Source organism: Phyllobates terribilis, unplaced genomic scaffold, assembly GCF_046119375.1.
Source record: "Phyllobates terribilis strain yellow unplaced genomic scaffold, ASM4611937v1 Scaffold_11__3_contigs__length_659146591, whole genome shotgun sequence".
Taxonomy (NCBI): Eukaryota; Metazoa; Chordata; class Amphibia; order Anura; family Dendrobatidae; genus Phyllobates; species Phyllobates terribilis.
In genome coordinates this window covers 108,596,217-108,619,723 of record NW_027362771.1, presented here as the reverse complement: position 1 = coordinate 108,619,723, position 23,507 = coordinate 108,596,217, and the positions used below count along the sequence as shown (strand labels likewise).

The following is a 23,507-nucleotide window of genomic DNA, read 5'->3' as shown; positions in this document are numbered from 1 at the left end:
GCTGTATTGTTTTTTTGCAGGACAAGATGCCATACATTCGTCTTTTTGGTTGCGTTTTATTCCACTTTTTTTTCAGTAGTTTGATGAAAAAGTTTTTTATTTTTGTACGGTGCTCACTGTAGGGGTTAAAAAGTGTGAGTTTTATAGATCAGATTGTTCTGTAATCGGCAATACCTATGTGCACTGACGCGCCCCCTGGGCCAGTGTTGTTAGGGATACCCGGAGCCGGATCAGATGGGGGTTGTAGTCTCCGAGTGGCTGTGACCCGGTCCGTGCCCAGGGTGTCAAGCTCAGTGTGTGGCAGTCCTTACTGATGTTACTAAAGTTCTTTATGTCGACTACGCCACCCGTTGAATTGCGGTCACTACGGCCGCCGCTGCAGCAGGGTCCGCTGAGGCTGATGGTGTTTGTGCAGCCCAGGTAGTATAACCCCCAACGGGAGGGGTATAGCCTCAGGGGGTCAGGTGCAGAGGATGGTGGTTGTGGAGGTGCAGTGAGGATGGTAATGAGAGTCAGAGTCGGGCTGTGCAGTTCAGGGTTTGTTTACTTACTGCTGTTCTTGTACCGGTCACTCCGGCCTTAAGTGACCACCCGAGCCGTGCTGCGTCCACCAGGTCCTGGACTCGGCCAACCCCCAAGTAGTTCTGGAGCGTGGTTCTGAGCTCCCTTTCTGTCCTGTCCTCGTCTCTGGCCTTCCCCACCAGGGATCCACCTAAGTCCGGCTCCCTCGGGCCTCTTGTTGGTGAACCCTTGTCTCTGGGTTCCCTGACCCTATGCGTGGTCTGCCTTCCGGGTGGATATAGTGGGTGGCCGTGGCAGATTCTGCCCACGGCCTCCGGTTCCTGGCTAAGGTGTGCTGTAGCCTCTGCCAGCTTGGGATCCGGTACCCTGTTGCCAACTCTTCACCCTCTGGTCTAATTTGGGCTCTTGGAGTTCCTTCTTTCTCCCCCTCTGGGTCTTTCTTTCTCCTCTCTCACTCTTGGCCTTGGGGCTGCTCTGCTCCTCTGCTTTCCTCCACTGCTCTGCAAAAGACTGACAGACTGACCAGCCTTCTGCAAAAGACTCCTCTGCAAAGACCCTGATCTAAGATGGTGCCCACCTTATATACTCCCTCTATGTGTGAGCTCAGGTGACCAGCACCCAATGAGCTCCTAGCACTACCCAGACTGCTCCCCCTATCTGCCCCTACACTACTGGGATGTTCCACCCCCCTCCCACTCCAGCCAGGAACAGACACTGTCGTACCTGCACATTTCTCTAGTGGGAGTACCGTCGGTCTGTTCCTCGGAAATGGGATGTGTGTAGTGCATGCAGCTAACTGAGCTCAGTTCCACACTCCATCCTTACCCGGGAGTGGAATACCACACCTCTGGCTTGAGGTGTAATACCCCTGTAGCAGCCGAATCCTCAGGGTGCTACAGCACTTTATTAGCTTATTTTTGTTTTTACATAAATGTGTATATTTATTGGTGTAATATTTTTTGTTCTTTATTTTTGGGGGTGGGGTTGTTAAATAATTTTTTTAATTGTTTTCTTTACTTTTTTACAACCAGAGGAAAAGTATAATAGACAGACGTGCACCACTTCTGCATGTTTCACCCACTCCTGGTTTTGGCCTTAGAAAAGGTGTATACTTGTTTTCACAGGAGAACCTCTGTAAGTGCATATTTGCTACTGTGTAATAGTCACATGACAGGGAGGGGTTAAACATCCAAATATTTAATTAACCCCTTTACCCCTGGCCCATTTTCCGTTTTTGCGGCTTTCGTTTTTTTGCTCCCCTTCTTCCCAGAGCCATCACTTTTTTATTTCTCATTCAATATGGCCATGTGAGGGCTTATTTTTTTGTGGGACAAGTTGTACGTTTAAACGCCATCATTGGTTTTACCACATAGTGTACTGGAAAATGGGGAAAAAATTCCAAGTGCGGTGATATTGCAAAAAAAGTGCAATTCCACAGTTGTTGTTTTTTTTGTACCATGTTCACTAAATGCTACAACTGACCTGCCATTATTATTATTCTCCAGGGCATTACGAGTTTGTATATACCAAACATGTATAGGTTCGTTTTTATTTAAGTGGTGAAAAAAAATTCCAAAGTTTGTTTAAAAAAAAAAAAAAAAGGTGCCATTTTCCGAGACCCATAGCGTCTCCATTTTTCTAGATCTGGGGCCGGGTGAGGGCTTTTTTTGTATGCGCTGAGCTGACGTTTTTATTGATACCATTTTAGGGTAAGTACAATATTTTGATAGCCTGTTATTGCATTTTATTGCAATGTTGCGGCGACCAAAAAAAATTAATTCTGGCGTTTTGATTTTTTTCTCATTACGCCGTTTATCAATCGGATCAATTCTTATTATATATTGATAGATTCTTAATGCGGTGATACCAAATGTGTATATTTGATTTTATTTTGAATGGGGCGAAAGGGGGGTGATTTAAACTTTTATATTTTTTAAATATTTTTAAAAACATTTTTTTTACTTTACACTAGCTTCAATAGTCTCCATGAGAGACTAGAAGCTGCGATAATCAGATCGCCTGTGTGTAGCAGAAATGCTCACTGCACACCTCCGGCAATGACAACCGCAAGGGTCTCCTGCAGAACTCGGGTTGTCATGCCAACCCATCGTCGACCAGCGGTCATGTGACACGGGCGCCATGTTAAATGCCGCCGTCTGTTAACAGACATGTTAACAGGTGCGGGTGGATCGTGATTCCACCCGCGGCTGTTAGGGGCACATGACAGCTAATCAGATCAGCTGTCATGTTCCTGGAAAGGTGCAGGCTCCGGCGCTGAAAGCGAGAGACCCGATATGTGCCGTACATGTACCAATAATATCACATACAAGGGAGAAATAAAGCCACAATGTCACCAGACCACATATCACCACCACATAATGATTGAATAATACCACATACAAGGGAGAAATAAAGCCACAATGTCACCAGACCACATATCACCACCACATAATGATTGAATAATACCACATACAAGGGAGAAATACCACCACACCATCACCGGACAATATATTATCACCACATAGCGACCGAATAATACCACATACAAGGGAAAATACCACCACACCATGACTGGAGTACATATTACCACCAAATGGTGACCAAATAATACCACATGCAAGGAACAAATACCATCACACCATGGCCGGACCACATATTACCACCACATAGTGACCGAAAAATGCCACATACAAGGGAGAAATACCACATCACCATGACCAGACCACATATTACCCAAACGTGGTGACTGAATAATACCACACACAAGGGACAAATACCGCCACACCATAACCACACCACATTGCAACTGAATAATACTACAATAATCGCGATCGCTATAGATCGTGGCATCTGGAGGGTTAATCAGCCTTGGTTGTTAGCTGTCAGCTAAGCTGAGCTCCCAGCTTTGATCGTGCAGGGAAGTGTTGTGATTGATTAGTCAGATTGACTGAGCAATCACCGCGATCAGAGAGCAGGGACCACTGTAATTGGTCTCCGCTTCTCTAGTCGTGTCAGTCAGCTGTCGGAGACTGCTGCCGGCATGGAGCTGTCACTATTGTGTTTTCACAATAGTGACAGTTTAAATCCATGATGGGATGCGGGAACTGACACCTTCTCATTATATCATTGGTCGTTAAGGGGTTAAATCAGTATGACAGCCTCAGTATGGCCATATCTTAAGTTTAACATGGATAATCCTGATGACAGGTTCTCTTTCAGATCAATATTGGATATGCCTTCACGATTTTGCATGGACCATGAAAAATCTGCGAAAAATCATGATCATGTCTGTGAAAAATCATGAACATGTGAACTGCCTCATTTCCAATTATAGGTAAGAGTGATAGCCATGAAAAATACAAATAACACAAGAAACCAACAGGTGAATGAGCCCTAAAGGCGAATTCAGGTGTCCATGAAACATGGACCGTCTAGCAATATATGAGAACCTCATTCAGACAGCTGTTCTTCAGGTTACGTGTTCGATCTGTCATTTTCACAGATGAAATATGTGCCAATTGTAGACTATGGGGCAGTTCACATGTCCTTGTTTTTTTAACTCGGTCCGCAATAAAAAAAAGACATGCCTGTTTTTGATCCAAGTCAAGGAACCAAATCACCCATACAAGTCTGAGGGTCCGTGAATAATCACTGACAGCTAACAATGTCAGCCAGGGTGCTGTCTGTGATTAACATTGTAATAGATAGACGTTTTGTCATTTATTTTTTTATACGAGAAAATCAGTGATGAAACACTGATGGTAAAAGCTGACACTGAGCAAACACTGATGAAACACTGATGGTAAAAACTGACACTGAGCAAACACTGATGAAACACTAATGGTAAAAGCTGACACTGAGCAAACACTGATGAAACACTGATGGTAAAAGCTGACACTGAGCAAACACTGATGAAACACTGATGGTAAAAGCTGACACTGAGCAAACACTGATGGTAAAAGCTCACACTGACCGAACACTGATGAAACACTGATCAAAAATGCTGATGATTAACGGTATTTTTATGTGGAAGAAAAATGATGGACGCCTGGGAATGAGGCCTAACGCCACCTGCTAATCCACCCACCAATCTGGCCTGTTTTCCCAACTATGCCCAGGTGAGACCCCCTGCGCCCACCTCTACGCAGCCATTGCTTATTAAGGGTCGGACCCTCATCACTACATATGGAAATACTGTGAACGTCACACTGTCCTACATTTTTTTTTTCTTATTTGGTGTTTTTAACAAACTAATAGGTTTGTCTTGTGGGTGACTTCTTGTCTTCCTGAATAATGCAGCTGCACTGGAGGCTGATTCCAGGTTATATGGTGTCTTCAGTACAAATAGCTCCTGCCACACTGCGGTCAACGTGTCCGAGGCATTGCTAGTGACATCTCTGGGAGAGAATAAGACTGGGCTAGTGGCCGGTGTGGCTTAGTGGCCCCCAGTGACCTCGCAATGTCAGTCACCTCACGATAGATAACTATGGCCAGCTACTGCTGTTCTGGGCACACGGTCCGCTCCTGTTGTGTGGACAACGTCGTCATGAGTGACAGTTCCCACTCGTGTGCCCTCATGAGTGTCAGTTCCCACTCGGGGGCCTCGTTAGTGACAGTTCCCACTCTTTGGCCTCATTAGTGACAGCTCCCACTCGGGGGCCCCCGGTATAGCGCTGTGCCGGTCACTAGTCACCCTCCTCCTCCTCAGCGCTGTGTTAGGCGTCTCATAGCAACAAGCCCCAGACTAGTCTGGACGGCAGCTCTGCCCCATCCTGCAGCGTACACAGGGCTTCCCGCACAAAACCGCAGGTACGTGTATGAACGGCTCCGTACCGGAGCGTCACCGAGTGAGGGAGCGTTATGTGCCATACTGACATCCTCCCATAGCTCGTTTATTACAGGTAACGAGGGACGGCGGCACAAAGCAGGGACTTCCCGAGTGTGGTGGGGGGAAGCCGTGCTGTCTCTGTATTTTGGACCTGATTAATGAGTCTGGAAATTGGGATTATTTTTAGGTTTGCCCTATGATATATTTGGGGTGGCTCTCTAAATACATGCTTGGCATCCAAGGTGGCCACTGACCGGCGCGTGCTTGCCACCATAGACCTCCACACTGCCGCAGATGGTATACATGTCAAAAAGACCCATAAGCGACGTTAAATGTATTCATAGGCCCCAATTAGCCATCATGTTCTTCATTGCTGTACATTTTTTTGCTATGTGGAATAGGCAGAGGTAGAGGGCTCCTATTTTTTACAGTGGGTGTGTGGGCGATAGATGCCCAACAGATTCACTAAAATTTATACCAGAAAGGGCCTTAAATTATTGCACAAATGATTCTGACTCATTCAGAAAGCTGCTCGAGCGGACTTTTAATCAAGACTGGCACATTAAGCCCTAGTCTCGATGCTTTACCACATTATGCTTTTATGTGTCATTTTTTGAAAACTAGCTTGCACTTTTCCAAATGTATTTTGTTTTTCAAAATTAGCACATCTTAGTTAAATGCTGCCCCCCAAAAATCTCTTTTATAACTTGCACCATATATATTACATCTTTTTGCCACTTTCTGCACCTTATCCAACAAAGGGGGGCTTAGTGAAAAGGGCACATGGCCTAACATGCAACACCATGCAGAAAAAAATGCTCCAAAATTTGGGTGCAAATTTTTGCCAAGAAGTAAACTTAGCCCAGACAGTCTAAAGATACACCACATTTATCAAACAGTATGAACTACTATGATAAATTGGTGCATTTTAAGAGTTTAAGGACACACATCCATATAAATGCACAAACCTTAATCCATACCTTTAGACACCCATACAAAAGCAGACACTGGCATATTTACAATCAACTCCTTTCTCTGTGGTTCAAAATCTTGGAGTCGCCATTATCTTCATCACTCCCATGGCTTACCTTGTACAGGAGGACAGAGCGATGAGGGTTTCTCAGGCTATCTCCACACTTTGCTATAACATTGCGTATTGGCCAAAATTTTTGGAAAATTAATTAAGATATGTGGAGATAGCCTAACTTGACGCTGGGTGCCTTCCGCACTCCTGTACCAGTGACAAGTGCCCCTTAGATCAGGAGTGGACACAGACAATAGAAGAAATACATGGGCCCTTTACAGTTACAATAGCTTATCATAATGCACAATCCCACTTGCTTTGGAGGTAGAAGTGGTCCTCTTTACCTATTGGGCCCCTGTGCGCCTGAACAGGTTGCACAATGCTATGTCAGCCCCTGCCTTAGATCCAGGGACCATAGGTTTCCAAACACTGCTATACAGGTCTTAAAGGTCAGAAAAGTGCCAATTCTGGTGTAAGTATACAAAAAGTCACAACACGTTTGTAGCTATTATCTATCGGAAAACTAGAGCAAAGACTTTGATGACTTTCAATCTAAGTATATTACATATCAATGTTCAGTTGACTTAAAAAAAAAAAAAAGTAAAAAAAAAATCAAACTCTTTTCTATGTTAAGAATGATAATGCCATGCAGTCATTGTAGGTATGTTTACACAGAAGAGGCAAAAGGCCTTGATATATTGAGAATTATTCTGTGTTGTACATAGGTCTGTAAGATGGTAAAGGATGCAGGAAATCTCAGATCTGTATGGACGAAGCCAAAAGACAGCTCAAACACACATGAGAACCTCGACAGCAAGAAACTGTATCAGCTATACAATGACGCCCTGCAGCCTCTCTCTATATTCTCCAGCCCCACAGAGCAGGGGGTATCGGAGCAGAAAGGTTAGTACTAAGACATTTTACTACTATGTAATTTATGTTTCTATAATACACATATGCCCCACCATTCCTTTACAATCTGCTCTTTTTTTTTTTTCATTTGCATTAACACCAGACATATTGCTGAGTGTCATTATAGTGTTACATTTCCCTTTATACAATCATTTATATGATTATTTAAGGTAAATTGCTTATTGCTTGAGTTTATATGTATACCGTGTATATATATATATATATATATATATATATACAGTACAGACCAAAAGTTTGGACACACCTTTTCATTTAAAGATTTTTCTGTATTTTCATGACTATGAAAATTGTACATTCACACTGAAGACATCAAAACTATGAATTAACACATGTGGAATTATATGCTTAACCAAAAAGTGTGAAACAAATGAAAATATGTCTTATATTCTAGGCTCTTCAAAGTAGCCACCTTTTGCTTTGATGACTGCTTTGCACACTCTTGGCATTCTCTTGATGAGCTTCAAGAGGTAGTCACCGGAAATGGTCTTCCAACAATCTTGAAGGAGTTCCCAGAGATGCTTAGCACTTGTTCGCCCTTTTGCCTTCACTCTGCGGTCCAGCTCACCCCAAACCATCTCGATTGGGTTCAGGTCTGGTGACTGTGGAGGCCTTGTCATCTAGCGTAGCACCCCATCACTCTCCCTCTTGGTCAAATAGCCCTTACACAGCCTGGAGGTGTGTTTGGGGTTATTGTCCTGTTGAAAAATAAATGATGGTCTAACTAAACGCAAACCGGATGGAATAGCATGCCGCTGCAAGATGCTGCGGTAGCCTTGCTGGTTCAGTATGCCTTCAATTTTGAATAAATCCCCAACAGTGTCACCAGAAAAGCACCCCCACACCATCACACCTCCTCCTCCATGCTTCACGGTGGGAACCAGGCATGTAGAGTCCATCCGTTCACCTTTTCTGCATCGCACAAAGACAAAGTGGTTGGAACCAAAGATCTCAAATTTTGACTCATCAGACCAAAGCACAGATTTCCACTGGTCTAATGTCCATTCTTTGTGTTCTTTAGGCCAAACAAGTCTCTTCTGCTTGCTGCCTGTCCTTAGCAGTGGTTTCCTAGCAGCTATTTTACCATGAAGGCCTGCTGCACAAAGTCTCCTCTTAACAGTTGTTGTAGAGATGTGTCTGCTGCTAGAATTCTGTGTGACATTGACCTGGTCTCTAATCTGAGCTGCTGTTAACCTGCGATTTCTGAGGCTGATGACTTAGATAAACTTATCCTCAGAAACAGAGGTGACTCTTGGTCTTCCTTTCCTGGGGAAGTCCTCATGTGAGCCAGTTTCTTGGTAGCTCTTGATGGTTTTTGCAACTGCACTTGGGAACAATTTCAAAGTTTGCCCAATTTTTCGGACTGACTGACCTTCATTTCTTAAAGTAATGATGGCCATTCATTTTTCTTTACTTAGCTGTTTTTTTCTTGCCATAATACAAATTCTAACATTCTATTCAGTAGGACTATCAGCTGTGTATCCACCTGACTTCTGCACAACACAACTGATGGTCCCAACCCCATTTATAAGGCAAGAAATCCCACTTATTAAACCTGACAGGGCACACCTGTGAAGTGAAAACCATTTCCGGTGACTACCTCTTGAAGCTCATCAAGAGAATGCCAAGAGTGTGCAAAGCAGTCATCAAAGCAAAAGGTGGGTACTTTGAAGAACCTAGAATACAAGACATATTTTCAGTTGTTTCACACTTTATTGTTAAGTATATAATTCCACATGTGTTAATTCATAGTTTTGATGCCTTCAGCGTGAATGTACAATTTTCAAAGTCATGAAAATACAGAAAAATCTTTAAATGAGAAGGTGTGTCCAAACTTTTGGTCTGTACTGTATATATATATATAATATTCATAAAATATACGGTACCTTGAAAAAGTATCAAAACACAGTGAACTTTTCCACATTTTTTCACATTACCCCCACAAACTTAAATGTATTTTAAGTGATATACCGACACAAAGTAGCAAGTATTCGTGAAGTGTAAAGGTAATGATACATGGTTTTCTAATTATTTAAAAAATCTAAGTCTGAAAACTGTGACTTGCATTTGTATTCAGCCCCCACCCCCCACCCCCATCCCCCACTGAGTCAATACTTTGTAGGACCACTTTCCGCTGCAATTACTGCTTCAAATCTACCTATCTCCCAGTCTCAAGTCTTTTGCAGCCTTTAACAGGTTTTCCTCCAAGATTGCCCTGTATTTAGCTCCATCCATCTTCCCAACAACTCTGACCAGCAGGGCTGCCATCACTACCTGGCACACATGGGCAAGTGCTGGGGCCCTGGACGAATGGAGGGGCCCTCTCGCCGTCGGGGACTCCCTCTTGCTATGGGGCCTGTAAGTCGGGGGTTCCCTGCTGCTCCGGTCTCTTCAGCGTCTTCTTACTCTCTATGACATTTCAGGGCAGAGGGTGCAATGACATCACTACAGTGCTCCCTCTGCTGAGCAGTACAGAGAGTCAGAAGATGCTGAGGAGACCGGAGCAGTGGGGAACAAGAAGAGGTGAGTATTTGATTATTATTATTTTTTTCAATGTATGGAGCATTATATAAGGTCTATTATACTTTATGGAGCAATATAGGGGGAATTATACTATGTGGAGCATTATATGGGGCCCATTATACTTCATGGAGCATTATATGGGGCCATTATACTGTGTGGAGCAATATATGGGGCCATTGTCTACTATATAGAGCAATATATGGGGCCATTATATACTGTATGGAGCAATATATTGGGCCATTATATACTGTATGGAGCAATATATTGGGCCATTATATACTGTATGGAGCAATATATGGGGCCATTATATACTGTATGGAGCAATATATGGGGCCATCTTACTGTATGGAGCAATATATTGGGCCATTATATACTATATGGAGCAATATATGGGGCCATTATATACTGTATGAAGCAATATACTGGCCATTAAGTACATGTGGAGCAATATATGAGGCCATTATATACTGTACTGAGCATTATATGGGGCTTATTATACTGTATGGAGGGCTATGTTGTGCCCATAATGCTGTATGGAGGGCTGTGTGGGGCCCATAATATTGTATGGAGGACTATGTAGTGCCCATAATACTGTATGGAGGGATATGTGGAGCCCATAATACTGTATGGAGGGCTATGTGGGGCCCATAATATTGTATGGAGGGCTATGTAGTGCCCATAATACTGTATGGAGGGCTATGTGGGGCCCATAATACTGTATGGAGGGCTATGTAGGGCCCATAATACTGTATAGAGCGCTATGTGGTGCCCATAATACAGTTTGGAGGACTAAGTGGTGCCCATAATACTGTATGGAGGACTATGTGGTGCCCATTATACTGTATGGAGGACTATGCGGTGCCCATAATACTGTATGGAGCAATTTATGGGACCCATTATACTGTATGGAGGACTATGTGGTGCCCATAATACTGTATGGTGGACTATACTTTCCGATGTAAAAAGAAAGTCTGCAGTCAATCTGTGTGACTGCAGACTTTTGAATCCCCCCAGGGCATGCACTGTGCGCTGCGGGGATTCGCCAGTTTCTGAGCTATTGTAGAATTTACAATAGATATCACTCATGTAATGAAGGAGTAAGTGAAATCTTTGCATTGTACTATACCTATATTTCTCTGCGGTATCTGTGCATCATGAATCGTGGTATGTGTTAAAGGGGCCCACTGAGACTCTTTCGCCTGGGGCCCACAAAAACCTAGAGCCGGTCCTGCTGACCAGCTTCCCTGTTTCTGATGAAGAAAAGCATTCCCACAGTATGATGCTGCCACCACCATGTTTGATGTTGGGGGAATGGTGTTTTGAGGGTCATGGGCATTGTTAGTCCATCATGTAACGTTTTGCATTTAATCCGAAAAAGTTCTACTTTGGTCTCATTTGACCAGAGACCGTCTTCCACATGGTAGCTGTGTCCCCTGTATGGCTTTTTGCAAACAAGACTTCTTATAGCTTGCTTTCAAAAATGTTACTCTTCCAAAAAGGCCAGATTTGTGGAGTATTCGACTAAGGGTACACTCACAGTAGCGTATATTCTCTCATTCGAGAGAATCGGGCTGATTAGGCTAATGACACTCGACTCAAACTCTGTCAGAGTTTGAGCTGAGTGTAATCTTACTGTGATCTGATTCTCTCGAATGAGAGATGCCATCCGAGTGCAGTCCGATGTTTTACACGTATCCATAGACTTGTATGAGTGCACGTGGTCCGATTATCAGAGGCACTCGCAGCATGCTGCGATTGTTTTTTCATGCCGAATCAGCATGAGAAAAAAACTGCTGATCTGCACTGCCCCGGAGAATAACATTGGGCCTAGTGCTATCTGATAAAACATCGGAGAGCACTCGTACAAGTTATATGCTAGTGTGAGCGAGCCCAAATAGTTGTCTTGTGGAAAGATTCTTTCATTTGAGCTGTGGATCTCAGCAGCTCCTCCAGAGTGTCTCTTGGGCACTTGGCTGCTTCTGTAATAAGTGGTCTCCTTGCGTAAGATGTCAGTTTAGGTGGACAGCCATGTCTCGTTAGGTTTGCATTTGTGCCATACGCCTGCCATTTTTTGATCATGGATTTTACAGGTTGAACTCGATGGACTTAAGTCTGCCTTCAACCTTTAAACCCTTAGTGACCGGACCAATTTTTTTAAATCTGACCATTGTCACTTTATGTAGTAATAACTCTGGAACGCTTCAACACATGGGCGTACCCAGGATCAAAACTACGGGGGACAAGCCATGGTTGTTCAGGTTGTAAAATTTTAAAACGAAAAAGGTGCAACGCTGGATACAGATAAGACACCGGAGGGTGAGTATAAGATGGAGCAGGAGAATTACATTTAGAGCACCAATCCAGGTAATCACATATAGAGGCCTCCCCGTAGTGTAATTACATATAGCCTAGAATAATGACGCTGACACTCGGGGTACAGGATAATGACACCGACATTGGGGGTACAGGATAATGACACCAACACTCGGGGTACGGATTAATGGCGCTGACACTCTGGGTACAAGATAATGGCGCTGACACTCGGGGTACGGATTAATGATGCTGACACTCGGGGTACAGGATAATGACACCGACATTGGGGGTACAGGATGACACCGACACTAGGGGTACAGGATAATGACACCAACACTCGGGGTACGGATTAATGGCGCTGACACTCGGGGTACGGATTAATGGCGCTGACACTCGGGGTACAGGATAATGGCGCTGACACTCGGGGTACGGATTAATTGCGCTGACACTCGGGGTACAGGATAATGACACCGAAACTGGGGGTACAGGATGACACCGACACTGGGGGTACAGGATAATGGCGCCGTCATTGGGGGTACAGGATAAAGACGCCGACACTCGGGGTGCAGGATAATGGCGCCGACACTGGGGGTACGGGATAATGGCGCTGACACTTGGGGTACGGGATTTTATTTATATTTTATTTATTTATATATAATAGTGCTATTGCTATAATAATTAACGTCCCCCCAGCTGGCCCAGCATTAACCACCTGTCCTTTCTCCAGGTCCGGTTCCTACTCCCAAGGCCCAGGCCCCAGGCCCTTCCAAATTTCAATAATTACACAGTGAGTGAGTGTATTGTGTAATTTACACTGGCTGGCTGCCACAGTCACTGGCAGCCGGCCCACAGTAACAGGACAAGCGCTCCGCTCCGGCGGGATTCTCAGAGGCAGGCAGCGTGCTACGTCAGCAAGCCTCAGGAGTCAGGACCCTGATCAGGTGACATGCGGCATTGTGGCGTGCTGTGTCACTCAGCGTGCGTTAAAGGTAATCCCGGCCGGACCCCATGCAGTGACACTGCGCAGTTCCGGCCGCCGGGTGCAGAGCAGAGCAGTCACCTGCGGCCGGCCGCAGAGGGAACTTTCGCCGGCCGCGACCGCCGGTGATCTAAGTGTGTGTGCGGCGTGCAGGGGTGGATTAAGAGTAGCAAGGGCCCTGCAGTTTAGAAGGCGCGGGCCCCCCCCCACACACACACCTGATGTATCACATGTCACATGATCCCCTGTGATAGATCATGTGATAGTTCACCTGAAATTAATTTGGCACAATATTAATTATAATAATTTTTTTTAGGCTGTGTGCCCACTATGCGTTTTTTTAGCGTTTCCGCAGCGGCAATTCAGCTGCAGAAACGCTTAAAAAACGCTATGTAGAAGGTCTGCCATGTTCCCCAATGATAATCCGCATGTGCTGTGCACATGCTGCGGAAATTTCCGCTGCGGATTATCATTGCGGAGAAATCTGCAGCATTACCAATAATTTTGCGGAAGCGCGGCGTTTTCGCCGCCATTGACTGGCATTGGAACGCATGGAATCCGCATCACTGCATCTGTACATGCGGATTCCATACGTTTCAATGTGCTGATGGTACCCGGGTTTGGAGAAGAGGAGGTACCATAGAACCTGTAAAAAAAGAATAAAATAAAAAATAAATATTATACTTACCTTCTGATGGCCCCTGGTGTCTTTATCCGATGCATCCTGGCTTGCCGGCAGCTCGCGATGGTCTGAAAAGGACCTGCCGTGACGTCATTTAGTCATGTGACGGGTCACGCGACCGCTGACATCGGCAGCCATCAGAAGGTAAGTATATATTTATTTTTTATTTTTTACCATTCTTTTACGGTCACACTATATAAATCCATGCTGGTTGCATGGATTTATATATTGTGACCAAGTTGTCAAGCACTTTCCAAGTGATGCTAAAATCGCTTGGAAAGCGCTTGTCAACCCGCATGCAGAAATGCATGTGAAGAACGCTTCACTTCCGCTTGTCCCTGGCAGGAAAAACGCATGTAAAATCCGCATTCATTTTTTCTGCCAGGGAGATGCAGAAACGCTCAGGAAAAATCCGAAGCATTTCCGCATCGTGGGCACATAGCCTTACATTAATTGTATGACTCAATATTGAGCACGCGTAGCCATCTATACACAGCAGCAGGGCGCACGTAGCCATCTATACACAGCAGAAGGCCGCACGGTGCCATCTATACACAGCGGGAGGCCGCACGGCGCCATCTATACACAGCGGGAGGCCGCACGGCGCCATCTCTACACAGCGGGAGGCTGCACGTAGCAATCTATACACAGCAGGAGGCCACGCGTAGCCATCAATGCACAGCAGGAGGCCGCACGTAGCCATCTATACACAGCAGCAGGGCGCACGTAGCCATCTATACACAGCAGAAGGCCGCACGGTGCCATCTATACACAGCGGGAGGCCGCACGGCGCCATCTATACACAGCGGGAGGCCGCACGGCGCCATCTCTACACAGCGGGAGGCTGCACGTAGCAATCTATACACAGCAGGAGGCCACGCGTAGCCATCAATGCACAGCAGGAGGCCGCACGTAGCCATCAATGCACAGCAGGAGGCCGCACGTAGCCATCTATACACAGCAGCAGGGCGCACGTAGCCATCTATACACAGCAGAAGGCCGCACGGTGCCATCTATACACAGCGGGAGGCCGCACGGCGCCATCTATACACAGCGGGAGGCCGCACGGCGCCATCTCTACACAGCGGGAGGCTGCACGTAGCAATCTATACACAGCAGGAGACCACGCGTAGCCATCAATGCACAGCAGGAGGCCGCACGTAGCCATCTATACACAGCGGGAGGCCGCACGTAGCCATCAATACACAGCAGGAGGCCGCACGTAGCCATCTATACACAGCAGGAGGCCGCACGTAGCCATCTATACACAGCGGGAGGCCGCATAGTGCCATCTATACACAGCAGGAGGCCTCACGGTGCCATCAATACACAGCAGGAGGCCGCACGTAGCCATCTATAGACAGCAGGAGGCTGCTCTCAGCCATCTATAGACAGCAGGAGGCCACATGTAGCCATCAATACACAGCAGGAGGCCGCACATAGCCATCTATACACAGCGGGATGCCGCACGTAGCCATCAATACACAGCAGGAGGCCGCACATAGCCATCTATACACAGCGGGAGGCCGCACGTAGCCATCTATACACAGCAGGAGGCCGCACGTAGCCATCTATACACAGCAGGAGGCCGCACGTAGCCATCTATACACGGCGGGAGGCCGCACGTAGCCATCTATACACGGCGGGAGGCCGCACGTAGCCATCTATACACGGCGGGAGGCCGCACGGCGCCCCCCCCAGAGACAGCAGGAGGCCGCACGCAGTCACGCACACACAAACATATACAGACATATACATACACGCATAAACACATATGAAACACAAAAATACATATAAACAGACATCACACAATGATATCTGCCTGCACACACACACACTCACACACACACACTCTCACACTCACACACACACACTCACCATCCCCCGGCTCCTGTTCTCCTGCTCCTCTCCGGTGCAGCAGTGCAGGCCGGGCGCGCACTGCGTGACGTCACAGCTAGGAGACACGGCCGCACACAGGGCCGTGTCTCCTAGCTGTGACGTGGCCGGGCCAGCACAGGGAAGTTAACAGCTGCAGTGCTGGCCCGGCCGAAGAAGAAGTAGCGGCCGTGCGCCGCTGCTGGGGGAGCGGTCCGGGGGCCCCGCCTTTCTGCCGGTATGTGCCGCGGCGCTGCACATATAATGAGGGCAATCTGGGCATAGACACCCCGGAGCCCCGGGCGGTAGCCCAGATTGCCCTCATTATAATCCGCCTATGGCGGCGTGCGTCCCTGCTTCTCCCCCGCCCCACTGTGGGTACGCCCATGCTTCAACATATCCGATTGATTTTGAGAATGTTTTTTTGTGACACATGATACTTTCTAATAATGGTAAATTAGGTTGATATGTTTTGCTTTTATTTATAAAAATATCAGAAATTTGATAAAAATGTTTTAAAAATTTCAATTTTCAAACTTTGAATGAATATCCCTTTAATCCCAATAGTCACACCACACAAAAACAGTAATAAGTAACGTTTCCCTTATGTCTGCTTTACATCAGCACCATTTGTAAAGTGTTTTATTTTGTTAACATTTTAGAAGGTTTAAAAATGTAGCAGTAATTTTTCATTTTTTCAAGGAAATTTACAAAACTTATTTTTCTAGGGACCTGTTCAGTTTTGAAGTGACTTTGGGGTCCTGTATGTTGGAAACCACCCTAAAGTGATACCATTTTAAAAACAGCGCCCCACAACGTATTCAAAATGGCTTTCAGGTAGTTTATTAACCCTTCTGGTTCTTTTCAGGAAGTAATGGAAAGTGGCATGGCAAGAATGAAAAAGTTTATTTTTACCACCAAAATTTTGATAACTTCTGAACAGGCCGCTATAGCCAGCAGACTCTAAGGTCGTTATTTGGCAGTTACCTGCCATGGCAAACATCAGGACCACACAATCAAGATCTCAGGGTGCCGATGAGATTAAAGAGGGAGCCCCCACACTCTGTTATCTATTTAGATTCTGTATTAACTATTGACAGCAGAATCTAAGGGGTTAACCGTCCATGGTCAGTGCCAACTCTGATCGTGGCTGATGCAGCAAGTTGTCAGCGACAGTGTACAGGTGACAGTTACAGGATTGTCAACTGTCGGGGAACGAAAGGTATCTTACATCACAGGACAGTAAAAAGATGTCTATTAGTCACTAAGGGGTTAAAACTTTAAACAGTGCTCTCTGAGATGTTCAGAGCTTGGGCTATTTTTTTTTTAGAACTTAACCCTGCTTTACTCTTCTCCACAGCTTTATCCCTGACTTGTCTGGTGTGTTCCTTGGTTGTCATGATGCAGTTTGATCCCTAATGTTCTCAAACAAATCTCTGAGGCCTTCACAGAACAGCTGTAGTTATACTGAGAATAAATTACACACAGGTGGACCCAAATTAGTAATTATATGACTTCTGGAGGCAATTGTTTTTTTTTTCACACACTGCCAATGATTCGTACACTGTCATGATTCTCCGCTATCCCCAGAGAGAGCAGGTGGTCAATTGATCAGTATGTGATTTTTATAGTTGCAGTCAAATGCCGACTAGATTCTCATCTGCTTCTCTCATTGTTCTACTGAGAGAAGAGCCTGAGACTCTAGTTGGGATGTGAACGTAACTATAAAAATCGCACACTTGTGTTCACTATGCCGGGAATAGAGGGGACTCATGACAGTGTGTGTATACAGAAGAGGAGTGGAACAACACTGGATACTGGAGAAGACAGTGGAAGGTGAGTATATTAACACACTGACACTACACTATATAACACCTGTAGGGTCACAATGATCTCCGTCACCAAGAGTGCGACCACGACCAGGCCTGTGGAGTCAAGGGGCCGCCTACACCTGCCCTGTCTGCAACTGAATGTGCTCTAGTGACCACTGGCCTATCAGAGGCGGCAGGTGACGTCGGGATGCCTGTTGTGTACGGTTCTTGACGTCACTGCCATGTGCCGCTCGTCCCCCCTACAACAGCTATGTAGGAGAAAGAAGACGCTTCTTGCCCCGGGAGCGAAGAAAGATGAGAGGAAGGCTGTGTGCCCACGTAGCGTTTTTCAAGCGTATATGCTGCGGAATTTCCGCAGCGTAAACGCTTGAAAAACGCATGTATATCCGCACCCCATGGTCCCCAATGGCATTCCGCAATGTCAATGCCCATGCTGCGGATTTTTCCGCAGCGTATATGCTGCGGTCAAAAATCCGCAGCATGTTCATTAATTTTGCGGAAGCGCAGCGGAATCAATGTGCGGATGGTACCCAAGTCTGGAGGAGAGGAGACTCTCATCCAGACCTGGGTACCATAGAAACTGTAAAAAAAAGAATAAAATAAAGTTTATACTTATCTTCTGATGTTTTCCCTCCGTCGCGCTGTTGTCTGAAGGACCTGCCACGTCATTGAGTCATGTGACCCACCACATGACTCAATGACGTCACCGCAGGTCCTGCACACAACAGTGTGAGCCGCTCAAGCCTCCGGACGGGGCAGAGAATGCATCAGAAGGTGAGTATAAAGTTTATTTTTTTATTTTTTACCATTCTGAACAAGTTGTCAAGCACTTTTCCAAGTGATGCTTGGAGAAGTGCTTGATAACCCGCATGCGGAAATGCATGCAAAGACGCCTCACAAACGCTTCTACCTGGCGGGAAAACCGCATGTAATATCCGCATGCGATTTTCCCGCCAGGGAGAAGCGTAAAAAATATGCTTCAGGTCCGCAACGTGGGCACATAGCCGAAATGTTTATTTTTTTGTGTTTAAATGTGTATGAAGAAAGTGCCAGGACGGGGCCATTATTACAGGACAGGGCCATTATTACAGGACGGGGACATTCTTACTTACAGGACCCAGGACTGGGATGTTATTACAGGACAGGGCCCAGAGCAGGGATATTATTACAGGATATGGCCAGGACAGGGGACATTGTTTCAAAGGCCCATAGATCTCATCAACATGCTGGTGGGGGCCCCAGTCTAAATTTTGCATCAGGGGCCATAGGACTCTGGTTACACCACTGACCATCTGACGTCTGTGCACACAGTACAGCACAGCCAGTATACAGATTAGTATATACTATACTGTAGCTACAGACATCAAATGGTATATAGTAATGTGTACACTGGATGGGTTATTCTGTGCACATATACAATGTTATATGCACTGACTGATCCTGGCTACAGGACCTCACATGCTATAATATATGGTTATAAAAATATGTGATGTCCTGTAGTCTGAGGATCAGTCAGTGCAGAGTGCTGTATACTCCTGTTTGCAGTTGCTTTATGTGACCCTCACTGTAAGTTGTTGCTGCACACTGAACTTCCATACAGATCGGGCGACGCTGGAGCCGATGACCCCATTGACAGCGCAACCTGATCTGTGTGAAATTTCAGGCTGCTGCTATAAATCAGACAGTGCCTCAGAGCGACTGCAGATAGACCAGATGACACAGTGAACATACCAAGAGATGAGCCTCCTCCTCTTAGCTCCTCACTGGGGGATATCAAAGATCTCCTGCCTCTGCTTGGGCCTGTGCTACTGACCTCCTGTATCCTGCTCACAGACTCCTCTCATCTCCTGCCGGCTGGAGGCGTGCTAAAGAGGTGAATTCTGCAGACAGTGTGGGTGTGTCTGCAGTGCAGGGATGCGGCCTCCAGCTGGCACTTGGCAAGTTTAAATGCCCGAATCAGCTGCTGAGGGACCGGCCCGGGGGCATTTGCCCTTCTGCCCCCCGGCCCAGCCCGCCCCTGCATACAGTGCTTAGCATAAATGAGTACAACTCAAAAGATTTATCAGAAAACCTTTAGTTTAGAGTCAACATTTTCTGTGGGATACCATACTATAAAATACTCCCACAAATGTATTTATTTTACTAACTTATATAGCGCCTTAAATTCCACCGCAGCTTTACCGATAATATCATAACTGTCCCAATTGGGCTGGAGTGTGGAGGAAACTGGAGAACCCGGAGGAAACCGACGCAAACACGGGGAGAACATACAAACTCCTTGCAGATGTTGTCCTTGGTGGGATTTGAACACAGGATCCCAGTGCTGCAGGGCTGTAGTGCTAACCACAATACTACAAACAAGATTTGTTATTTTGCACACCCAAAAAAAGTACCACTACCCTTGCTCCTCCTCAGCATGCTCACTGTCACTCACAGAAGCACGGGTCCCAGAGCGCCTGTGGTGAAATCAGACAGTCTGTAGCGGCTGTAGCATGCTCTCTTCTATACAATGGTGTATAGGGAAGAACACACTGCAGTTACAGTGAGAACACTGTGTGGACCCAGCACCTACACTGCGCTCCCTGTGGCTGCTATATACTGACTGCGCACAGCATGAAGACAGCTCTTCACCCACAGTTATAGTCAGAAGATCCGTACTCAAAATCCGTACTTTTGTCTGCATGAAAGCAACAAAATAAGGTATTCAAACCTATTACAAAATGTATCCAAATTACATTTCTAGTTTAAAAAATTAAAATAAAAAATATACAGTGGTTACCCTTTAAGAACAACCTGACATTTTAATATAATCCAAATACAAGTCAAACTTTTTAATAAGCCAACATGTATTTTTTACTTACAGTAGCTTGTATAATTGGTTATATCAAATAAATGTAATAATTTGTTATTTTTATTACAGACAGCAATCAGGAGAAGAAATATATCATAGAAAAGGAGATTAACCTAAAGGAGAAAATTGAAAAAAATGTTTTCAGTGGTAAGTTTTATATAGATGCCTGAGAGCAGCTAAACCCATCTAAGGGTATGTGCACACTATGTTTTTTCGATGGATTCCACCTGGAAAAAAAGCACTAAAAACAACGACAAAAAGAATGAACATATGCACAGTAATGTCAAAACGATTTGCTGTTCATATGTTCCGTCCCTTATTTTAACCGTTTCATTCAGGTGGCTTCCACTTGAAAGTTGCTGTTATCTTATATATAATTTTAAAAAAAGCCACCGCAAAGATGATGCAAAAAACATCAATAACAGATGCTTCAGGTAAAACACTGCCAGCAGAATAATGAAGATTTTTCTGCTTACAAAACGATGTACACTGGCATCTGAAAGACGTCATATGCACATGACCAAACTCTTTAACAAAAACAGCAATTAAATAAACATTAAATTACTGGATATCATGCATCAAAAACCACTGGCATCCTGCTCTGCATACTGAGGCATTAATGATAATGGCTCATTACGTGATCTCAGAACAAGGCATCCTCAGCTGGGTCACAATTGTCAGGATATTATTAGTTGGATCATTAGAAGCAAGGATTAGCACAATACTGCAGCTCAGGATCTATCGTTACAACCATAGTATGAGTATATCCACATGTACCCTTGAAATATATGAAACCTATACAGAAACTGTACACTTACAAATATGTATCCTATAGCCTATGGAGCTGTTCACATGTCTGTGCATCCGCAAAAAGATAAAGGAGACACATCCATTTTTATAGGAGTCATGCATCAAAATTACGCATACAAGTCTATGGGTCCGTGAGAATCACTGACAGCACAAGGATGGCTTCAGTGTCCAGTCCGTGATTAACGTAATAGGAGAAGCTATGTCATTCATTTATTTATTTTCATACATGAAAATCACTGTTGAAAAAATGATGGTAAAAACTGATACACTGACCAAGCTCTGATAAAGAAACTGATGACATTCAAACCATTTTTTTTCACACCTAAAAAATCCCGGATGTGTGAATGAGGCTTTAGTCCAGGGACTGACAGGGACTTGGCATACCAATGCATGTTTTGATGCCGAAAGCTGCGTCCGGGTGAACTACTTCATTTACCAGTTGCACAGGAGTTTACGATTTATTGGACTTTTATCTCATTGTATAGTATTATTTTATCTGTATTTATTATACTGACAATAGTGATTGTCTGAATACTACCACACTGTGCCAACACTATCCTACAATGTCACAGTAAAATGAACAATATCCTAGAATCGCCAGAAACTGTATAGCTGGATAAGAACATATTGTCTTGTCACAGAGACTGCAGAAAAATGATTAGACCAGTAACCAAATATAATAAACTCCTTAGGGGATTTAGACGCTGCAAAAATTATATACCAGTGGCCTACCAATAACTCAGCTTGGCTGTCAGGGATTTGCAAACTGATAATCTACTGTAGGGGTGCACAACCTTTTCTGGTATAAATGTTACATATTCCCATCTAAAATATTCAGTATATACAATAAATCTCTGATAGGTGGGAGTCTCACTTCTGGGACTTCCATTTATGTGAGAATGGGGATCTTCTGCTCCCTTGAAGAGGAAATGATGTGGCCGCACATTCGCCCTTCTATCTCCAGTTTTTCTAGGGCTCCAAACTAATTAGACATTTATGGTGTACCGGTACTTTGCGGAAATGCTAGAAATAGCTCAGTAGGGAATACCCCTTTAAAGAAGCAATCTGGGTAAAACTGATGCATTGTGTTATACAAAAAAAATCTAAAGAAATGAACTGGAATGTGAATTGGTGTGCATGCAGCATGTAAGTGCATGTTCACACATGGCCACTAAACAGATAAAAACAAAGATAGAAGCATAATAAGTAAATACCCTGCAGTAAATAAATAAACGGCAATAGTGCATGAAAATATTGTACAATACTTAGTTAACAGAATTTTGATTAAAAAAATGCAAAAGCCATCCCACCACTTCACGGTGACTTTAATCGGGACAGTCCTAACTGTAATATTTAAAACTTTACCGTTTGTCAAGTGACATAGTGCTGGGCCAGAGGGGATGCTGCATTACACACATAGTCAAAGAGCAGCAAGGAGACCAGTCGTGGTCTGCATCACATCTAACTCTATAGCACTTTTGCCCGAACGCTTGGTCTAATGGGTCACTGTAAATTCAGTGTATTGTCAATGAACTATCTAAAGGCATGAATTCACCGCCACTAGAAAACCTTGTCAAATGAAATTAGAATTAAAGGGAATCTGTCACCAGGTTTCTGCTACCCCATCTGAGAGCTGCATGATATAGGGGCAGAGTCCCTGATTTCAGAGTTATGTCACTTAGTGAGCTGCTTTCTGCAGCTGTGATAATATAACAGTTTTATCTGCTGCAGATCTAACAGTTAGCTGAACGTCGAGCTCTGTATAACATCACTGATTGGCAGCTTTCTGTGTACACTGTACACAGAGCAGCAGGACTACCTGGCACAAGGCAAATAGTCCTCCAGTGATAATCTTCTGCAGATGAAACAGTGATTTTATTGAAACTGCAGCAAGCAGCCTAGTAAGTGACACTTCGCTGGAATCAGGGTTTCTTCCCATACATCATGCTACTCTGTGATTAAATAGCAAAAATCTGCTGAGAGATTCCATTTAGATACAGGAGCACTGTACCTGTATGTATAGCTTAGTAGTATTAATACCAGCTTATTTAAGTATCCGGTTTCTTGAATATATATAATTAATGATATTTATATTTCTGTAGATGAGATATATGGACCCTCAGTTGCTCCATTTATGAAGGATGTGTGTACCGTTTCTGCAGATGTTCTGTGCGAAATTATTAGAAGGAGGCTACATCATATCTCAGCAGTGAATGCTATCTCCACAGAGATGCAGCAGATATTTGTATGTATTGTACTATGTAATCAGAATTAGTCTGATGTGATTGCATGCTGTTATAGCTCTGCACATATCAACAAATTTGGGTACAAATCACTT

At 44.7% G+C, this 23,507-nt stretch overlaps 1 protein-coding gene across 2 annotated transcripts in view; it reads left to right on the top strand.

Annotated features, from left to right (window-relative positions):
* Window positions 1-5,228: 5,228 nt before the first annotated feature.
* The window catches only part of CCDC87 (coiled-coil domain containing 87), a 90,219-nt gene continuing 71,940 nt past the window's right edge, over window positions 5,229-23,507 (top strand). Inside the window, exons 1-4 of one of the 2 annotated variants that reach the window (XM_073651446.1) lie at window positions 5,229-5,331; window positions 7,100-7,277; window positions 20,429-20,506; window positions 23,272-23,414. In XM_073651446.1, the coding sequence (XP_073507547.1) occupies window positions 7,109-7,277; window positions 20,429-20,506; window positions 23,272-23,414 (390 nt within the window). In that variant the 5' untranslated portion in view covers window positions 5,229-5,331; window positions 7,100-7,108. Of the gene's footprint in view, window positions 5,424-7,099; window positions 7,278-20,428; window positions 20,507-23,271; window positions 23,415-23,507 lie in introns of both variants that reach the window. The other variant, XM_073651447.1, reaches the window with a different exon arrangement.